An 18337-nucleotide genomic window follows, 5' to 3' on the forward strand; every position below is an offset into this window, starting at 1 on the left:
ATGTCAGAGCTATAGAAAGTAACAGAAATACACACAAACCGACAGGATAGCAAGCTGCATGCAGGTCTGAAAACAAAATAAAGGCACCCACTAACCTTAGTCTATACTGATTGCACAGCTGCAACAGGATGAGGCAGTGGAGGCTTCACCTCAGCGCTCTCTGCCTCAGTACCTCAGAAACTCTGTTTATTCGCCTAGTTGCTTTCTGCCGACATATGAAGCCGTATTACTTCCCTCCTTTACTATTCCCATTACTGAACTTTCAAAAAGAGAGTGCACAGTGGTGTCAGCTGCACTTGTGAATTAAAGGTGCATGCCTAACACGAGAGACAGCTACACGGTCTCCTTATTCTTCATGCCACAGCCCTTAGTGTCTTTATGCGTGCCGCGGACCCGTGGGGGATGGATATCCGCGTTGCCCGTCATCTCAGCTAATCCTAATGCTGCTTTAATGTTTGCATTAGTGAACAGCTTGACAGCAGCACCGGGATTGGTTGGAGCACGCAGATGCAGCACTCCAATGGAGACCAGGAGGCTGCGTCTGTATTCCTCCGGCTCACTTGCCCACCACAGGTTGGGAAGAGCTGAAGTACGATTGTCAGATTGGCTGTGGTTAACAAAATGGGCAGACTGACATGCATACTTCATTTCCCCGCTACGGGCAGGGTTGCTGCCAATCTTCATGCTTGGCCAAGCCCACATCGACACCATTCGGCAACGTAAGAAAGGACTAAATAAAAAATATTTGTGTGATGGCTCGCCTTTCACGCAGGTTGTCAACGCCACTTGGCGCTTCTATGGATGCGTCACCCCTGCAACAGACCTTTCAATTTATCCTGGAATTTATTTGGAAAATGATGGGAAAAATAAGCTTAAATTCAATTTTGAAAAAAAGTAAACTATGGTCATTATTGGTAGAAATGACTTACTGCTTCCTTTCTTGAGTATAGCTGAGAAGGGGCCCTTTGACCTGCTCTTCTAACTCAGTAAAAACTTTGTGTTGAAAAGTCGATAACGAGCTATCGCTGGCAGGTCTGATTTAATCTGTGGTCTGAGGATGGGACCAGTGCCCTCACCGGTCATGTTTAGACTATGAAAATGCCTGCTGCCTGGAACTACTGGACTGTCCGATCCACAAACTTAAAGTTATCCATAATATCTTCATTGGGTACCAGTTTCACAGCAGGTCTAGTGTAATGCCCTCTATACTGTTTACAGGGCCCTGTGTGATAAGGCACAGTTCTCTATCAGCAGCCAATTCAAGAGGTATCTTTCTATTCGGACTCTTTGCTCCGCTTCAGCGAATCAATTCTTCTTTACAAAGTTGAATAAACAGAGGTTGGTTAGCAATGGATTTTGGATGTGGCCAGCCAAAGTTTAAAGTTTACCAGTAGCAATCCATCATGAAAACTCTCTCCTTGCTTGCAGACATCTTCTCAACACGTGGCTTCCTCGAAAGGCATTGACCTCTTCAAGAGCCGCCGGTCCGGCTAACCTCTTCTTTTGCCACCTTTGCTGTCCTGGCTCGCCTTGACTTAGTGTCATTTGACCAACCGTGTTTGTGTGCTTTATAAGTAGGTTAACGTAACACAATATAACTGCGTATGGTCTAGGGTGAAATTGATCAATGCTTCTTTCTCATTCAGATATCATTATTAACCTTTTGTGTGATCTTTTTTGTTTTAAAGAGGAAACATTTAACGCAACTAAAGCGAAAAATGCCCTTTGTGTATTTCTTTATAAAAAGTCCGAACTAAGCATAAACGCGTGTCTATGCTGGGAAAGCCTCGCCTAGAAGGATACATTACAGACATTATTTATTCTATTTTGTTTTTAATTTAAGGAGGATACTCGGTGAAGAGAAAAACACAGTTCAGTTCTCCTTAACCAGTTTAGCATCACTAACAATCACCAGCATAAACATGTAAATGTAAATGTGAAGTATTTGTATAGCGCACAGCTACCCTGAGGCATCCCGGCACTTGTACTCATACCGCAGTGGAACCCTTCCTGGTATTTCCTGTGAGATGTCCACTCCTGGGCACCTCAAGGTGAAAGCCAGGCATCCTTTGCGCTGTGGGGGCCGTTGTGGAGATTAAGCAAGCTATTGCCCAGAGTTGCAGCGTGGGACCCACGATTAGAATAGGCACCGATGCGAGAATTATCAGGTCCGATGGAATTGAATCCAATACCTGCCGAGGTGGGGGATTGAACTCTGGTCCCGGGCCAGAACTCTGCATCAGGGTCTGCCTGCTCTAACCATTGAGCCACACTTCTCCAGCCAACATTCCAGGAGGTTCCATTGTTTGGCATCTGTTCGGGTTTCAAGCCTGTTGCGACGTCATTCTCCTCATTTAATAGCACACCATTACTCAATACATATGCGCTCACAGTTGTTCAGTCAATCCTTTTCATGCCTTTCTATTTGAAACAAGCTGAATCTGTTTACCAGTTGTAGCCTTTACGCACTCTCCTGTGAAGATCTAGGCATCTGTACAAGGCTGGCTCACAGATGCAAGCCATTTTGGAAGTGTGTGACGTCAGGTGCAGAAGTCAGTATAAAGCAGTGGGATCTTAAAACGAGGCACATAGTGGAATTCCACGCTCCATTCTGCTGTGAATGTGTGGCTGAAGCTTTAGTTTGCATAAACCATCCAATTATCATAGGTGGACCCTTCATCATTCCTGTCAAAACCCACCTTCTAGATGAATCTAAAGAGAAGGAAGTTGGCAGAGAGAGGGGCAAAGTAGTCCTGTTTTAGTGTTTGTTTCAAGAGAGAAAATGCTGTCTTTCGCACAATAAAAAATTTAATATTGGTAAAATTCTAGCCAGACGACAAATGGTACAATGCTGGGACACTAAATGCACAAAAGATGATGGAAGAATGCTTGCAATAAGTCTAACCACTGGCAATCGCTCAGGCTAGCATTCCAACTCCTCCTTCTTTTGCCCACCATGCCACCTCAGCCATATGCAAATCAGTCTTAACCCTGCTCCAATAGGAACAGCCCAGCCCGAACTTTCAGGCAAAGTCCCCCTGAACTGGAACACAAACAAATAAACCAAGACCAGTTTTGCGCTAATTGGGTCTCATCAGTCGGGTGTAGCTTGGCTCCAGTGGCACAGTAAGCACGATACCCATGCCTGGGCATGTCCTTGCCACTGATATGCTGGGGCACTAAGGCAGTCAGTCTACTATAACAGTTGAGAGGTCATTTTATTTATAAATCAAAAATCTTTTGCCCATGGCATCCTGACTCTTTCACTGGTGTCACATACATATACTCCTGATCCCATTCTAGTAGAAGCCTCTTGAAGCGTGGGCCTGGATTGAACATTTTTGCCAGGGCTGATTCTAGTTTTCAGTCCATTCCTGGTCACCAGTGTGGTGCAAGTGTGGCACTGGGACTTAAACTTCCTCTGTGTAACAGTGCCATGATCCTTCTTGGTTCAGAACAGAACGTAGCTCTACACTTTGTATCTTTCCCTCCAGTTTCCTTCAGTCCTCCTTGCGTTAGGCCATGAACCCCTAGCAAAAGTACAGGTATAAGTACCACATATCATAACATGATAGTATACCATAGGATGTCAGAGGACGTGTTGTGGCGGAGCACTTTAAAAAGTGCTTTTTAAACATCACCATGGCTGGAAATGATGAACATTCTTGTGGAGGGCTAGCAGCTGAGGAACTGACTTCTTGCAAGAGCTGTATGCAGTTGCCCTTGAACTGCTGAACTTGTGCAGGCCTTGGATCCCCTGTGGTGGAGTCATGCATGTTTATAAATTAAATTAGCGGTCTCTTCAAAATCATTAATTCATACTTATTTACATGATTTCTACTTGTCAGTGCTTCTCTTTGAGGATATTTTTCAAACAGGTAGACGAACTTTCACATTTGCAAGAAAGCGCATGTTCGCACGTGTAGTCCTGCTTTGCACAAATGTTGAATGGATGAGTGCATATTTCCCTCAGTGTTTCTGCAGTCATTGAGTGCATGCTTTACTGACTGCTCCTTGTCTTTTCCCAGGTGGTTACACCTGCACGTCGGAGCATCGCTGCTGCATGTGGTGCAGGTGGTGCTGGGCTATGCACTGATGCTGTGCGTTATGACCTACAACAGCTGGATCTTTCTGGGCATCATTGTGGGCTCTACTATCGGATACTACCTGCTGTTTCCGATGCAGTTGGAGACTCTCGATTCCTGCCACAGGACACCTGCCAGGGAGAGTCACCCTACTGAGGGGAGGCTGAGGACAGGAGGAGACTTGTGACCGCACACCTATCGTGGACGACCTACTAGGTCTACCAGGAGAAGAGACCGCAGCTCTACCTGTATGGAGCTACCCTTTGATGCAGAGGTGGAGAGAAAAATGCAGTTTTACCTATTTAATGCTACTGTCTCCACTTCGAGGACTGATATCCCCACCCATCCAAAGACCACTTCTATATTTTGCTTCACGTAACAAAGACTTGTTTCTTGGCTATCTTGAGGTGCTGTGGATCTGGGTTGTGTCTACAATGCCCAAGCTCTTGCTGAAATCTCTGCTTTAATTTTTTTGTGATGAGGCACCAAGCTGGCTTGGTATTGGGGGGGGCCGGGCTTAAAGGGGCGTGAATCTGCAGACGCCCCCAGTTGACAAAACCAGGATAGATCATGTGAATCCTGAGGTGGGGATGGTCTAGCATTTTATGTCTACATATTATTTAAGTCTACATAAGTGATTTTTAAAGCATACAACCTTTTTTTTTTTGATCCATCAACTTTTAATTATATTTTTCCAAATACATTTTTATCTTTTGTAGGAGGAAAGTTTCCCAAATAATCAGGTTGCATTATTTGTTTGGGATTTACAGGTGCAGAATATTACAAAGTGTCTTACCTCTTGAATTCATTGATATTGAGAATTGCTACACGGTCCCCAAGTCTTCCACTTGTAAGAGCTAGGTGCTCACAGGTTTGGCACAAGCTCCCATAACCACTCATGTGTAAAGCTTTATGGACCCATTATTTGGCATGATTTGGTGATATGGCCTCGCATCTCTTCTAAACACAAGGAGATGATGGACGGAGTGCTGAAACTGCTGCATGAATCCGTGGGCTGACGCATTCAAACGTATCTGCTCACCTTCAGGGATTGGTTGTTCAGGGCACTGGCACAGGCGTCAGGTGTATTTGGTGGCTGTGCTTTTGGCTAAGGGAGACCTGGATTTTTGTCCTTGGTAGTCCCAGAAATTAGCAAATTTGGATAACTCTGCAGATTGGCACATGGTCCCAGCAGCAGCTGGCACAGGTAAACGCGTGTGTGTGTGGGGGGGGAGGGGTCGAGAGACGCCGGAATAGGTATAATTAAGTAAATAAATAATACCTATTACGTCGTCTGTCGGCTTCCCTCCCCTGCTGCTCTCTGCCCCACACACCGCGCTTACCTGTGCCGGCCGCCGCTGCTATGGTCAATGTAAATTTTGTTTCTTGAATGTGATGAATCGTGTTATTGGCACAGACAGTCTTTCACTGCTTGCCACACTAAGGTAGTTTGGCAAAGCGTTACAGAATCTTTCCCTTTCTTGTCCATAGGTTGGCACAGCCATCTACTGCGTCACCTACATCTTGGATTATTAGCACAGGAATATGGAGCCTTTCACTTTCAGGACAGGACTGTTTTAGTGATTGCCAAGAGGGCTTGAAGCCTTTCATCACATGATTGTGCACATCTGAGATTGGCATGGAGATGCAGGACCATTCTCTTCTAATAGGGAATATGTCTTGGATTATCCCTGAAGACTGTGTTGGCTGACAGGACCGATACTAATACATCTAGTACTGGATGGTTAAGGGCAATGCTTAATTTGAGCCGGTAGTTTCTGGTGGGGGGAGGGGCACCGGCACTTATTTTCTGCATCAGGCATTTACTGCGAGCAAAAGACATATGTGAAAGATGAAGGAAGAGCAAGACGGAAAAGTGTCACAAATGGAGAAAGCAGAAAGTTTCAAGAGTGATCTGAAGCATCAGGGAGTGGCCGTAAATGGAATAAAGAGGTCCAAGATGGCTTTAGGATTACACTGCCTCAGTATTCTGTGCTCGCACACTTAATTGCAGCACCCACATGTTTCGGAGGTGAGCTTTGGGCACCGGCACGTTTTTATTTACTAATTAAGTACTGGTTAAGGGGTTGGTTCAGTGAAGCTGACCCCTGAAGTCTCTATGGCTGATGAGATAAGACTGGTAATACAGAGCAAATGCTCTCTAAAATATGGATATCTTGGAAGATTGACACAGTGGTAAAGAGCCATTCCCAGGTAGTAAGTGATTGAGGGGCAGCACCATTTATCTCTGGCACTGGATGGCAGAGGTGTCAGAGCCATCTACGTTTGGGAAAAGATGCCTGGGGATAGATGCCTTGATACTGAGCCATACCCCTCTGGCTGATGATTGAGGTTCACCTTTGAGGGAAAGGCTGAGGAAGCTGGCATAGACAACTTGTGCAGTTTACGTCCAGGGCTAGATGGGTCCGTGTACTAACAGCCTGATACAGAGCTAGCCAACATTAGGAATTGACTGCCTAAGAAATGGAGAAACAGATAAAGGAGCTATCTTTAGGAATGATTCACTCCGGTGCTTACCAGTGCAGCAGCATAACACTGTAGATTGGCTTCTTGAGATATATATGTAGGATTTCTGGGCCAGAACACGCTACCAGAGCAATGCAGAGATGGAAATTCAGAACCTTTTTATGTTTGTGCTTGTTTTTTTGCTATAGGCTGAAAAGTGTTTATTACCAGCAATAGGAACATGAGGGAATTGTTAACCGAGTTAAATAACCTATTACCCCGACAACCGCAAAGCATGGCTGGGGCGCAAATTTTTCAGGAACACAAAGCCATTATTTATCACTGTATATATTTTGGGCTGGGACCTAAACAACCGTTTGGAGAATTGTTTAACATTTTACAAGTACACATTTTACATAGGATGGGGAGGGTCATGACTGATATCTTTTTTGACCTAGTTATGCAGCCCTCTTAACACCGGAGTATGTGAATCACATGTTTGAACCCTGTCCTATGTACAACACCATTAGATGCCTGTATGAACATGATTTCTTTTAATTTTTTAATGACAATACATATGTAGTAATTGTTGTTTCTTTTAAGCGTCTTTGTTAGGTCGGGCCTACCAGACAGTACAAGCTGTCTATTTGCAAACGACATGTTGGGAACCTAAGTGGACTTAAAGCCTGCCCACCGCTTACCATCGGTTGGCTTTATTGTCACTCTCATTTACCTACTTCTTATTCGATGATTTGTCTTCCTTTTCCCGTGTATCCCTCCCCTGGAGCATATCCTCTTAACCATCCATTGGATTGGCTGGCTAGTAGTCTTCCACTGCTCACTTTTGGGGAACTACTTTTTTTATTTTTATTCAAGCACACCATGTGAGTTCATGTGGTTTCCAATTCTCTCCTTCATGTCACACTCCCGCTCTCTGTGATGTGCTCGCTCCCTTGTGTAAGCTTGCTCTCGCGTGTGCTTCTTCCCTGCCCTCTCCTTTCTACATGTTGCTCTCTTTCTTGTGTTGCTCCCCCAATTTTCTGCTTTTTCCCTCCTCCCTCACCTGCACCTTGTTGGCCTCCCCACCAACCCCCACTGCCTTTAACAAAATAATATTTTGCACTGAATAAATGCTTTTTTATTTATCGATCCTAGTGGCATCTGCCATCTTTAATTACTAATAAACAAAAATGTCCACCGCACTTTGGCTATTTATCAGTGAATTGTGCAGTGCAGCAAGCCTTTAGATTGGCTTGTACACAGAAAGGCATGAGTGCACTTTAACATGAGGATAAACTTGAGTCTCATTTTTTAAATTCTTTGAAAAGGTAGTCTTAGAAATGTAATGCATATTTGTTGTGTTTTTTGCACTGGAGATTTTAGGCTACTTATTAAACTGGACAGTGTGCAAAGAATTAAACGCTTTCATTTTAATTGAAATAACAAGTTAAAGACCTACATACATGCCACATTTTGAACCTGGTAAGAGGGGGGTTTTGGGAATTAATTTTTTCCAATGATCTTACAGTGGAGGAGATTCCAGGTGAGAGATAACAAAAATAAAGCAATTTTTGGCTTATAAATATTGTGAGTCTCACACCTGATTGGTCTGTATGCATGTATGTACTTAAATTTATAAACAACCGAAACAGTTCGTAAAACAACGTGAACAGTTTGTAAACTAAAGTGCAACAAGTGCAGTTTCAAGAAGGCCGCCACTTTTGCTTGCACTTCACAGCACTGCCTTAGTGATAATGTGCTTTTCTTTTGGATGGATCGCCTGTGTGCAACTGCTCAAACCAAGAATGAAAAACGTACCCACTGACATCAGAATTAATGTCAATACAGTTTCTAATTGGTGATGGTACAGTTAGTGTAACTCTACCCCTGTGGGCTTTGTACGTCTGTTTATCGGCAGAACTATATATCACAGGATTCGCCACTGCAACTCCAGTTCCTGTATGGAATGACAAAAGCGGACCCAAAGTTCTTGGTGCAAAATAGTGAGTTTATTATATGCCCAGCATATCCGCCATTACGCGTTTCGGGCCCCCACTCTGGCCTTAATCACATGACGCGTTGCTTTGTTACTAATCTGAATTTAAAGTGCCCGTGCAAGTAGTGAAGTGTGCAAAACAAGCAGGTGACCAATGCAAAGACATAGAAGAGGTATTGTAAACTACTCAACAACAGGTTCACTCAGTGCAAATATGCATATAAATAAATATCATAATAAATACATAAATGTAAATATACAATGATAAAAATGCATATACGATAATAGCAATGGTACTATATTATGGCATTTACAAATCTATTAAAACAATCCCTAATTTGATTTGTAAAAGCTAAAAATACCAACATTTATGTCCTAATCAATTTGGATATATAAATACCATCATCATAATTGCACTTGATAATTAAGAACATTATGTAAAAAACAAATTTAAACATAAATGTAAAAAGATCCAGGTGTCATAATGTAACACTGCTTGTTGCTGTAGTTATGCCTCTAATATTAATATTAATATATATATATATATATATATATATATATATATATATATATATATATATATATATATATATATATATATATATATATAAAATTCACTGAAAAAACCATAGGTTTCACACAAGTTATAGTTAGCTGAACATTTCACTCGTAAAAAACCAATGAAATTCCACGTTATAGTTAGTGCAGGCAACTATAACTCACGCGACCGCAATCCTCTGCTAATGACATATATGTCTTTATGAAAAAAAAATATTTGTAATATATGTATAGCTAAAATTTAATGGAAGAAGACATGGGCAAATAAGTGTCTAAATACAGTATTAGCATCAGCAGAGGATTGCGGTCGCGTGAGTTATAGTTTTTTTTATTAGGCGTTTTTTCAAATAAAAAAAAAAACTTTAGTTTTTGGCCTTGGATGGCCTTCTGGCACACTATAACCAAGGCTAGGTGGTTAGGAGCTGTCTAGCCTAACCCCTTTTAATGATATCCAACTTTGTTTTTCATCCCCCCCTCAGAGTGCGAGAGAGAAAATGGCGGCCGACACTTCCTGGTTTCGACCGATTCGAATGTTTACTAAGATCTAACAGCCAATCAGAATCGCGCTCGCGCACGGCACCGTACACGTACGGTAAGCTTACGGTGCGCGCTCGGAGCGCGCTTACAGATATATATATTGATTTAAATGCTATTTTCTCAGGAACTACTGAACAGATTTACACCAGACCTACAAATGGCACTTCCTTGACCTGAGGACTACCTCTCTGCCAAATTACAAGTAATTCTGTTCAGCCGTTCGGGCTGTAGCTGTGTCTAAAGGTCCTATGGAAAAATGCATGGGGAAAACGTGTTTTGGGACCCCCCTTTTTTCTCAGCCCCGCTTAACGAATCCCCCCGAGACTTTCAGGGTAGGAGCAGAGCATAGCGCCCCATTAGTTTTGAAAATTTCGCGAGGATTCGTCGACCGGCGCCAAAGTTATTCCAAAGAGAATGTTGCGGATTTCCTATGGAAACAGGGTCCTAACTATAACTACCTACTGGCGACCGCCAGTAGGTAATATATATATATATATATATATATATATTCAGTGAAAAAACCATAGGTTTCACACATGTTATAGTTAGCTGGACATTTTACTCGTAAAAAACCAATGAAATTGCCCCGTTATAGTTAGTTCAGCTAACTATAACTCGCGCGCCCGCAATGCACTGCTGATGACGTCACATATTACATCACTCATGACATGGTCAGTGACATCACTCATGACATCACTGATGACATCTCAAATGACATCACTGATGACATCACTGATGACATCATCCAGTGAATGTGTGTTTTTCTGAAAATTAAATATGTTTTATATATGTATATCTCAAGGTCAATGGAAGAATAAATGGGTATATAAGTGTCTAAATGGATGCTTTGTTTTTGAAAAATTTATTGTGTTACTGACTGATTAAGTGTATCATAGTGAATACATGGCTTACTGAGTAATGTTTAAATATGAAAATATCTGTATCAGTCTCTCACTTTGTGTATAAGTGGCTGCATGGGTTGGTGAGTAGCTTCATGGGTGTCTATATAGGTTATTAGTTGTTTTTTTGAGTATCAGTCGGAGTGTCTGTATGGTTCGGTGGGGGGTATTATGTAGTGCATAGGTGCATGAATGAGTGATTCACTCTTTGTATGTGTTGAAGACAGCATGTGTGCAGGACTGTATGGGTGGATGAGTGTGTGAATGGTTGTGTTAGTGAGTGAATGACTGTCTCACTAGTGTCTTTATGAGTAACTACATATGTTTTAAACTAGTATATGTGACTATTGGTTTATATATGTGAGTATATGTGAGAGGGAGAGATTGAAAGAGTTCCTGTATGAATAAGTATGTGTTTCTATAAGTGATTGTTTAAAAGACTAAGTATGTGTAAGTTTCCGTAGAAGTAAGTATGGTGGTGTGTGTATTACTGTATATGCAAGTAAATGTATGTTTGATTCCTTATTAGCATGAGTGACTATGTGTGTGAGTAACTCTATGGATGAGTGGCATTGTGTAACAGGATGTATAGATGTATGAGTACATATGATGACTGAGTACATGTATGAGTGACTGTATAGGACTGTTGGTGAATGAGTGGATGTGTATGTGGATCTTAGAATTACTGAAGAGGTTGTTGTAACTGGTATTGGTATGTCCATTGTTTTGAAATTTTTAGTCTCTATTTTTGAATGTGTGTATCAAAGCTTATATTAAGGTGAGAGGAGGTCTGCCACTCTATCACAAGGATGATGTCAACAGTGATGTCATCAGTGATGTCATTTGAGATGTCATCAGTGATGTCATGAGTGATGTCACTGACCATGTCATGAGTGATGTAATATGTGACGTCATCAGCAGTGCATTGCGGGCGCGCGAGTTATAGTTAGCTGAACTAACTATAACGGGGCAATTTCATTGGTTTTTTACGAGTAAAATGTCCAGCTAACTATAACATGTGTGAAACCTATGGTTTTTTCACTGAATTTCTAAGGTTTTTTAAATGCTAATTCCTAACTATAACGTGTGTGAAACCTATGGTTTTTTCACTGAATTTCTAAGGTTTTTTAAATGCTAATTCCTAACTATAACGTGTGTGAAACCTATGGTTTTTTCAGTGAATTTCTAAGGTTTTTTAAATGCTAATTCCTAACTATAACGTGTGTGAAACCCATGTTTTTTTCAGTGAATTTGCAAGGTTTTTTAAATGCTATTTTTTTTTTTTTTCTTCATTTTTTTCAAACATATTTTTAATTTAATTTTCTTACCTTTTATAAAGACTATGCTTAATTTTTTAAAATCATTAAATATTTATTTTATATAAATTTTTTAAAATAAACAAGTAAAATTTATTTCCAGATTTTTTTTTTTTTTTTTTTTTTTTTTTTTATAGTACGCGTACCGTAAGCTCACGGTAAGCGTACGGTTTACGCAACGTCCGTAATCTATCTACGCTGCTTGCGTATAGTTACGTACTTTGCGTAGCCGCGCGTACTGCGCGTGGGACGCGTGCGCGCTTACGCAACACGCGCACGTTACGCGGAAGTGCCGGGAAATGACTGTTATGCGCATGCGCGCAAGCGCGTGTCTTTTTTACGCGCACGCGTACTTTTTGCCGTAAGCGTACCGTAAGCGTACCGTAAGCGTACGGTAGGTCATGTGATCTTGAAACACAACTTTTGATTGGTTGAAACTACTTTCAGTTCTAGAACTCTCCTACACCACACCCATTCCCCTCATTTCTGCTTGTGATCCCTTGGGAGAAGGAGCTGGTTTGTCTTTGGGATACGATGGCAGAACAGCAGAGCTCTTCTGAGAGTGAGGCTAGCACCAGCAGCACTGTCTTGAGGCAGAGAGCGAGGAAAGTAAAGCCTTCTTACGTTTGGGAGTATTTTACTTTTCCAGAAGGCCAGCAAAAGGTGAATGCACCCTTAGTTACTTGCAAGCTGTGTAAGCGTGTACTTTCTAGAGGTAATCCTAACAGGAAGTATTCCTTTGGGAATCACACCATGAAGAGACACCTCCAGGAAGTACACAGAAGGACACATGGTCATCTTTTTGGAGGTAACTCTTCAGAAAGACGAGCCAGTACATCCACAGCAGCTCAGCCTGGACCATCATCTGCAGGGCAGACTCCTTCTTCTGCAGGTCAGGTGAGCCCTTCATCTGTGGGGGGAGAATCTCCTTTTGCTGGCCCTCTGGAAATTAACCCTCGGTTTGCGAGGGTTGAAGTACGGTGCGCCACTTGTCACGATCTAATTACTTATAGGGAGACCAGTGTTTCCCTGGTGAACAGTAAAATAGATCAGCACACTTGTCGTACCGTCTAATATTCCCAATCTTTCTTTCCTCTGTCCCTGCATGAACACAACGGTTCTTTTAAGAGCCAACCTTATCTTTCATCTTTTTTTTTCTTTTTTTTTAAAAACTTTTTTTTTTTTTTTTTACCGTACGCGTACGGTAAGCGTACCTTTTTTTTATTTTTTAAAAAAAAACACTAAAAATCATTTATCTCATTACAAAGTCCTTGAGAGACTACAATTTTTATTTTTAACTTACCATACTCACTCAAAAAAATATTTATTCATTTGTTTTTTTTAAAAATAGTTTTTAAAATGGTTGTAGTTTCCGAAAATTTTCTATATCGATCTGAAAATAAAAAAAAAAGTATTAATATTTTTTATCCATTTTATAATACAATACACATATTTACATTTTTTTTAAAAAAATATTTTTGCCTTATTTTTGCTGTTTTCAGAATATATTGCATTTCACTATTAATTGTGAAAGCAATTGCATTCATCATTTTACAGCGGGCAAAAAAAATTAACAATCACAAAGATTGTATTAAAAAAGCCCAGAATGTCTTCTCACTTAAACTTATCATTACAGAAATGCATATTATTCTAAAAAAATATCATCTAAAAACAATACTTTTTTCTTTAAAATACCGTCTGATATGTTTGTTTCAGAAGTATAATCACAATATTATATCTCAAATAACTCCAAAATACATCTGATTTTATTTCCTTTAGGCCAAATAGTATTTTTTTTTTTTCCTGGAATAAATTTCCAAGGGAAAACCATTAAAATTCTAAAGTTTAATCTGTCCAGATCTCACCAATTCTCTGTAACATTTTGGTTCACGAAAATTTTTTGAATAATTTATTTAGTCCACAATAGAATTGCTTACTTTTCCACATGGCCAAATAGTAATTTTTTAAATCATTTTTGAAAAAATTTCCAATGGCAGTCCAATAGCATTCCATAAATTAAAATGTGCAGAAGTTACCGATTATCTCTAAATTATTGGTTTTTGAAAATTGCATTAAAATTTAAAAAAGTCCACATTACAATTGGTTATCTTTCCTTTAGGCCAAATGATAATTTTAAAAATCTTTTTTCTACAAAATTGCAATGGTAATCCAGTAAAATGGTAAAATTATTTTGTCCAGATCTTGCCAAATCTCTCTAAAATTTAGGTTTCAGGAAGATTAGATAGGAATTTGCTAAATCAAAAGGCAAACGTTGTTTGAAAATCAATTTGGAATCATTACACAGTGTCCAGCCTTTTTCACATTTTAGATAAACTGTGTAATGTCCAGAAGTAACAGTAGGTCCATCATGGAAAATTATTGCAACAGTTACAAAAGTTTTTCCTGAAATTGATAATTGCTGTCCTGTAAACTTCTTTATTAAAGTATCCAATTTTGATCCATCAGCTCTACATCGTTGCATCATTAAAATTACATACTGTCCGTATTCCCTTAAAATTAATGTTGAAAACATGTCAGAATTACACTCACCACATTTCATGCTATGATTAGCATCTTTAACTAATTTTGCAAAAGTGACTGTTTTACTCTCTGGCAATGTCAAATAAATAAACCTTTCATTATCAACAATAGAGCCACATATATTATAACAATTATCACAACTATGTTCCCATTTATAAGAGAGACCAAAAAAAATGTCAATGGGAACTCCTTCTTCTTCCACTACCTGAAGAAAATACATCAAAAATTCGTGTGCATCTTGCTGTTCATTTTGAGAAAACTGTGTTCGTCCTGAACATACATCTAAAAGTTTTCTAATTTCAGTAGCACTTTCTATTTGAGTTTTATCTTTACTCAGCTTTTGAAAAAGGAGACTGAGCTCTGAACAGAATCTTTTTCCCTGATTTACTATTATCTGCTCTTGCAAACTTTCCAGATAAAATGCAACATTCAGCACTACATTAGCGTAGCAGTTGACACCAGAGCTATTTTCAAAATGACATCCTACAACCTGTTCTTCATTTTCCTTATTCTTTTTGCTTGCAATTACATCACTCCTCTTTTTTTTCCTCTTCTCTACATCTTCATTACAGATATTCTCATTTCTCCTTTTACGAGAAACTACACGTTTCTCCAACACAGGATACTGACCTAAATGAGGAGCATAGCTTCTTCTTAATCTATTATACTCCTTTACACAGTTTGTATCAGCACTAACTTTTGAGTCATCAAAGTCTATCATGAATAAACCTGATAATGTTTTGACTCGTGACAAAGCTACATATGCCATACCTTCTTTGAACACAGTTGAACCAATGTTCACAAATGCACAATCTACAGTCAATCCTTGAGACTTGTGGATAGTTTCAGCATATGCTAGTGAAAACGGAAACTGCTTCCTACGTACATATAAGTCTTTCACAAGCATGAAACGAACTGAACAACGACAAATGTCTTTAACTTCCTCTATCTGATCAAATTTTATCTGTAAACATTCAATTCCTTCTTTTTTCTGATAATTAATAAAACCCACAACTCTTCCCATCGCTCCATTCACTAAGCCTTTCTCAACATCCAAATTTCTCCTTAAAAACACTCTACAGTTCATGCAAACATAAAGATTTTTTTCTAATCCTGCTGTTTTGGAGATGTTCTTCTCTAGTGAGTCCAATTTATTTTTCAGTTTGCCTGTTACTGTGACTGTAATTCTTCCATCCTCAATTTTGTCCACTGCTTCCAATTTCCTGATGTCTTCCTTTTCCAATTTCAAAAGCTCCTCATTAAATATTGAGCATTCACGTAGAGTTGGCATTAAGCAGATGACACTTTTGTTTTCTGCAATATTCTTGTATATTTTCTCTGCAACTATTTCTTCCTTTGGAAATAAATTATGTAGCAGCCGACTCTGTAATGCTTTTTTCCCAACATCTGTGAGTAGTCCAATCCTGATATCTTTCAGAATACTTCCATATTCTTCATCGTTTGCTTGCCTCATATTAGTTGTAAGTTCCTTGTACTCAAAGAAGGACCAAATATTTGTATTTCCAATGCTTCCCAATGACTTCTTCGTGTCTTCATGTGTCACAGTATTAAACACTGGTTGTCCTTTAACTGGAGTAAGTTGCAAAAGATCCCCAAAAACTATGACGTGTTTTCCACCAAATAACACGTCATAGTCTGTCTTCAAAATTTGCTGCATTCTTAAATGCACAAAGGCAAGCATTAAGTTTGATACCATGCTCACCTCATCAATAATGAGAACTTGCATCTTCTTCAATACTCGTGAAACTTCCAAGGATGCTTCTCCAGTTAGCTTGTTGAATTGTATTTTGTTCTCATGCTCCACTGGTAACATTAGCAAACGATGTAAGGTGATTCCTTTTATGTTATATGCTGCTAACCCAGTTGGAGCAGTAACCACACAAGACAAAGTAGAATCCGTTTTTTGCTTTAGGTAGCTTCTGATGACTTTAATTAGGAAACTTTTTCCAGTGCCAGCTTGTCCGCTTACATACATCCTGATTGGATGAAATGATGTGCATGAGCACTCTTTTTTGATATGTAGAAATCCGTGATCAATTTTGTTTCTGATCTCTTCATAAATTTGTTGCTGCTCTTGATTCAGTTGTCTTTCCAAATTTTCTAAGTCTATAAATTCTTCTTGAGCTAGATTCATAGCCGTTTCCACTTCATTCATGGCTATTGATGCTTCATTTTCAACGATTGGTTGTCCTAGGGGATCTTGACTGTGTGTTCCTGAACTTTGGCTGTCCTGAGAACTGTCTCTAGCTATTTCTGCTGCAATTGTAGTTTCCTGTTCAATTTCTTCATTTAACATTTGCAGATAAGTTGAGAATGTACTGCATTGTATGCTGTCTTTGCAAGCATTAAAAGAATCTTCATAGCTCTGGAATTCTCCCAGTAGTTCATCCTCTGTACGCCATGGTTTAAACAACTGTAAAAGAGCCAAGTAGTAAAATTCTTTCTTGTCGGTAGTGTCGCAACTCAGCTTCCGGTGATTTATCAAACTTCCTTTGGTTTGCTTCACCAAACATCCTTCTTCACCAACAACTTTATATTTTCCACTGTTGATGTCTTCTGCAGCTTTCCGTGAATAAATGTAGTTCTGCAGCACTTCATAGAGACACATGTTCTCCAGATGATGACTTCTCTTGGGATAATATGTGTCCAACATGTTTGTTTTCAATATGTCTGTACTTTCTGGGTCATTCTCGGCCAAATATTCAATTTCTCCAACAGATTTCAGTACCCGATTTCTCATTGCTGCAAGGCCTAAACTTGCCCAAATTATTCTTCTTGACTTCGAGTAGAGACTTGCAGAAGATAACCTATCTGAACATTCGTAGGATCCAATTTCTCGATGCGATAACATCTTCAAACTAAAACTGTACAGCTTCTTACTGACAGTCTTCTCGTGAGAAATCTCTTCCCACATTTCCTTCAATTCTGTTTTTTCTGATTTCGTAATGTAAGACGTTACATATCGAGCAACAGCAATGGAATTGTCAGCAACATACTGTATATCCATGTTAGCGTTCCACATGGATAAAATGACTGGGTTGTAGTCATTTATATTTTTTGATTCTTCTTTTCTTTTAAGGTTGTAGGTATTCTTAGGTGATTTTCTTGTGATAGTATGTCTCACAGCTGACATAAAACTGTTGACTCTTCCATTTGTAAGAACAGGTCTAGGAAATCCAAATCGACATTTAGTGTAGTATTTTTCTTTGCTCTTGTATTTCCGTCGACAGTATTTTCCACACCGATGACTTTGGAAACGTAGAACTTGCTCCTTTAACTTGTTCTCTTCTGTGTTTTTAGGTATAGCACATGTTGCATATTCTTCAATGTAAGATAACACTGCTTCATCAGTATCTGTTCCAAACTTTGGGGCATCCTTGATCCACAGCAGCATATGAATATGAGGAGCACCTCTTGCCTGGTACTCTTTTCTCCAAAAGAAATCCACTACTTCTCCAAGGGGTGGATTTTTTTTATTGCAGATGAAGGACATCATAGCCTCAAATCTATGATTGAAATATCTGCAAACATTAACCGGATCCAATGAGCACAGTTCTCCTGCTGTCTTGTATTCGATGTTTTCAATGTTTGAATTGGCCTCTCGTAGAAAATCCAGTAAATCATCCCAAGCGTACTCGGCGCAGCTTAGGGTAAGGAACCATGTTGGTGTTCCTAAGTTGCGTAACATGCATTTTAGTTCACCATGGCGTCGGTACCAATATTCATTTGTCCCACGCTGACAAGCCATCAGATTGATCAGTTGTGTTTCCAAATGATCATCTCGGTGCTGCACTTTCTCCATAAAATCCTTAGCAGACACATTTTGTAAATGTACTCCACTTTTTAAAATGTGATTTACTGCATAAGACAGTGCAGACAAGTCGCTTTCAAATAAAAGATGGAACAAATAAGGGATAC

At 39.7% G+C, this 18337-nt stretch overlaps 2 protein-coding genes across 5 annotated transcripts in view; one reads left to right on the top strand and one right to left on the bottom strand.

Moving 5' to 3' along the window:
• The window catches only part of SLC31A2 (solute carrier family 31 member 2), a 183002-nt gene extending 174868 nt beyond the window's left edge, over nucleotides 1-8134 (top strand). For all 4 annotated transcript variants that reach the window (XM_085611812.1, XM_085611794.1, XM_085611803.1 and 1 more), the window contains exon 4: nucleotides 4029-8134. In XM_085611812.1, coding sequence (XP_085467938.1) covers nucleotides 4029-4272 — 244 coding nt within the window. In that variant the 3' untranslated portion in view covers nucleotides 4273-8134. The remainder of the gene's footprint in view (nucleotides 1-4028) is intronic.
• Nucleotides 1-18337, bottom strand: part of LOC146868592 (uncharacterized) — an 895771-nt gene that overhangs the window by 237285 nt on the left and 640149 nt on the right. The gene's annotated exons all lie outside the window — the stretch shown is intronic.

Source organism: Triturus cristatus, chromosome 1_2, assembly GCF_964204655.1.
Source record: "Triturus cristatus chromosome 1_2, aTriCri1.1, whole genome shotgun sequence".
NCBI classification, from domain to species: domain Eukaryota; kingdom Metazoa; phylum Chordata; class Amphibia; order Caudata; family Salamandridae; genus Triturus; species Triturus cristatus.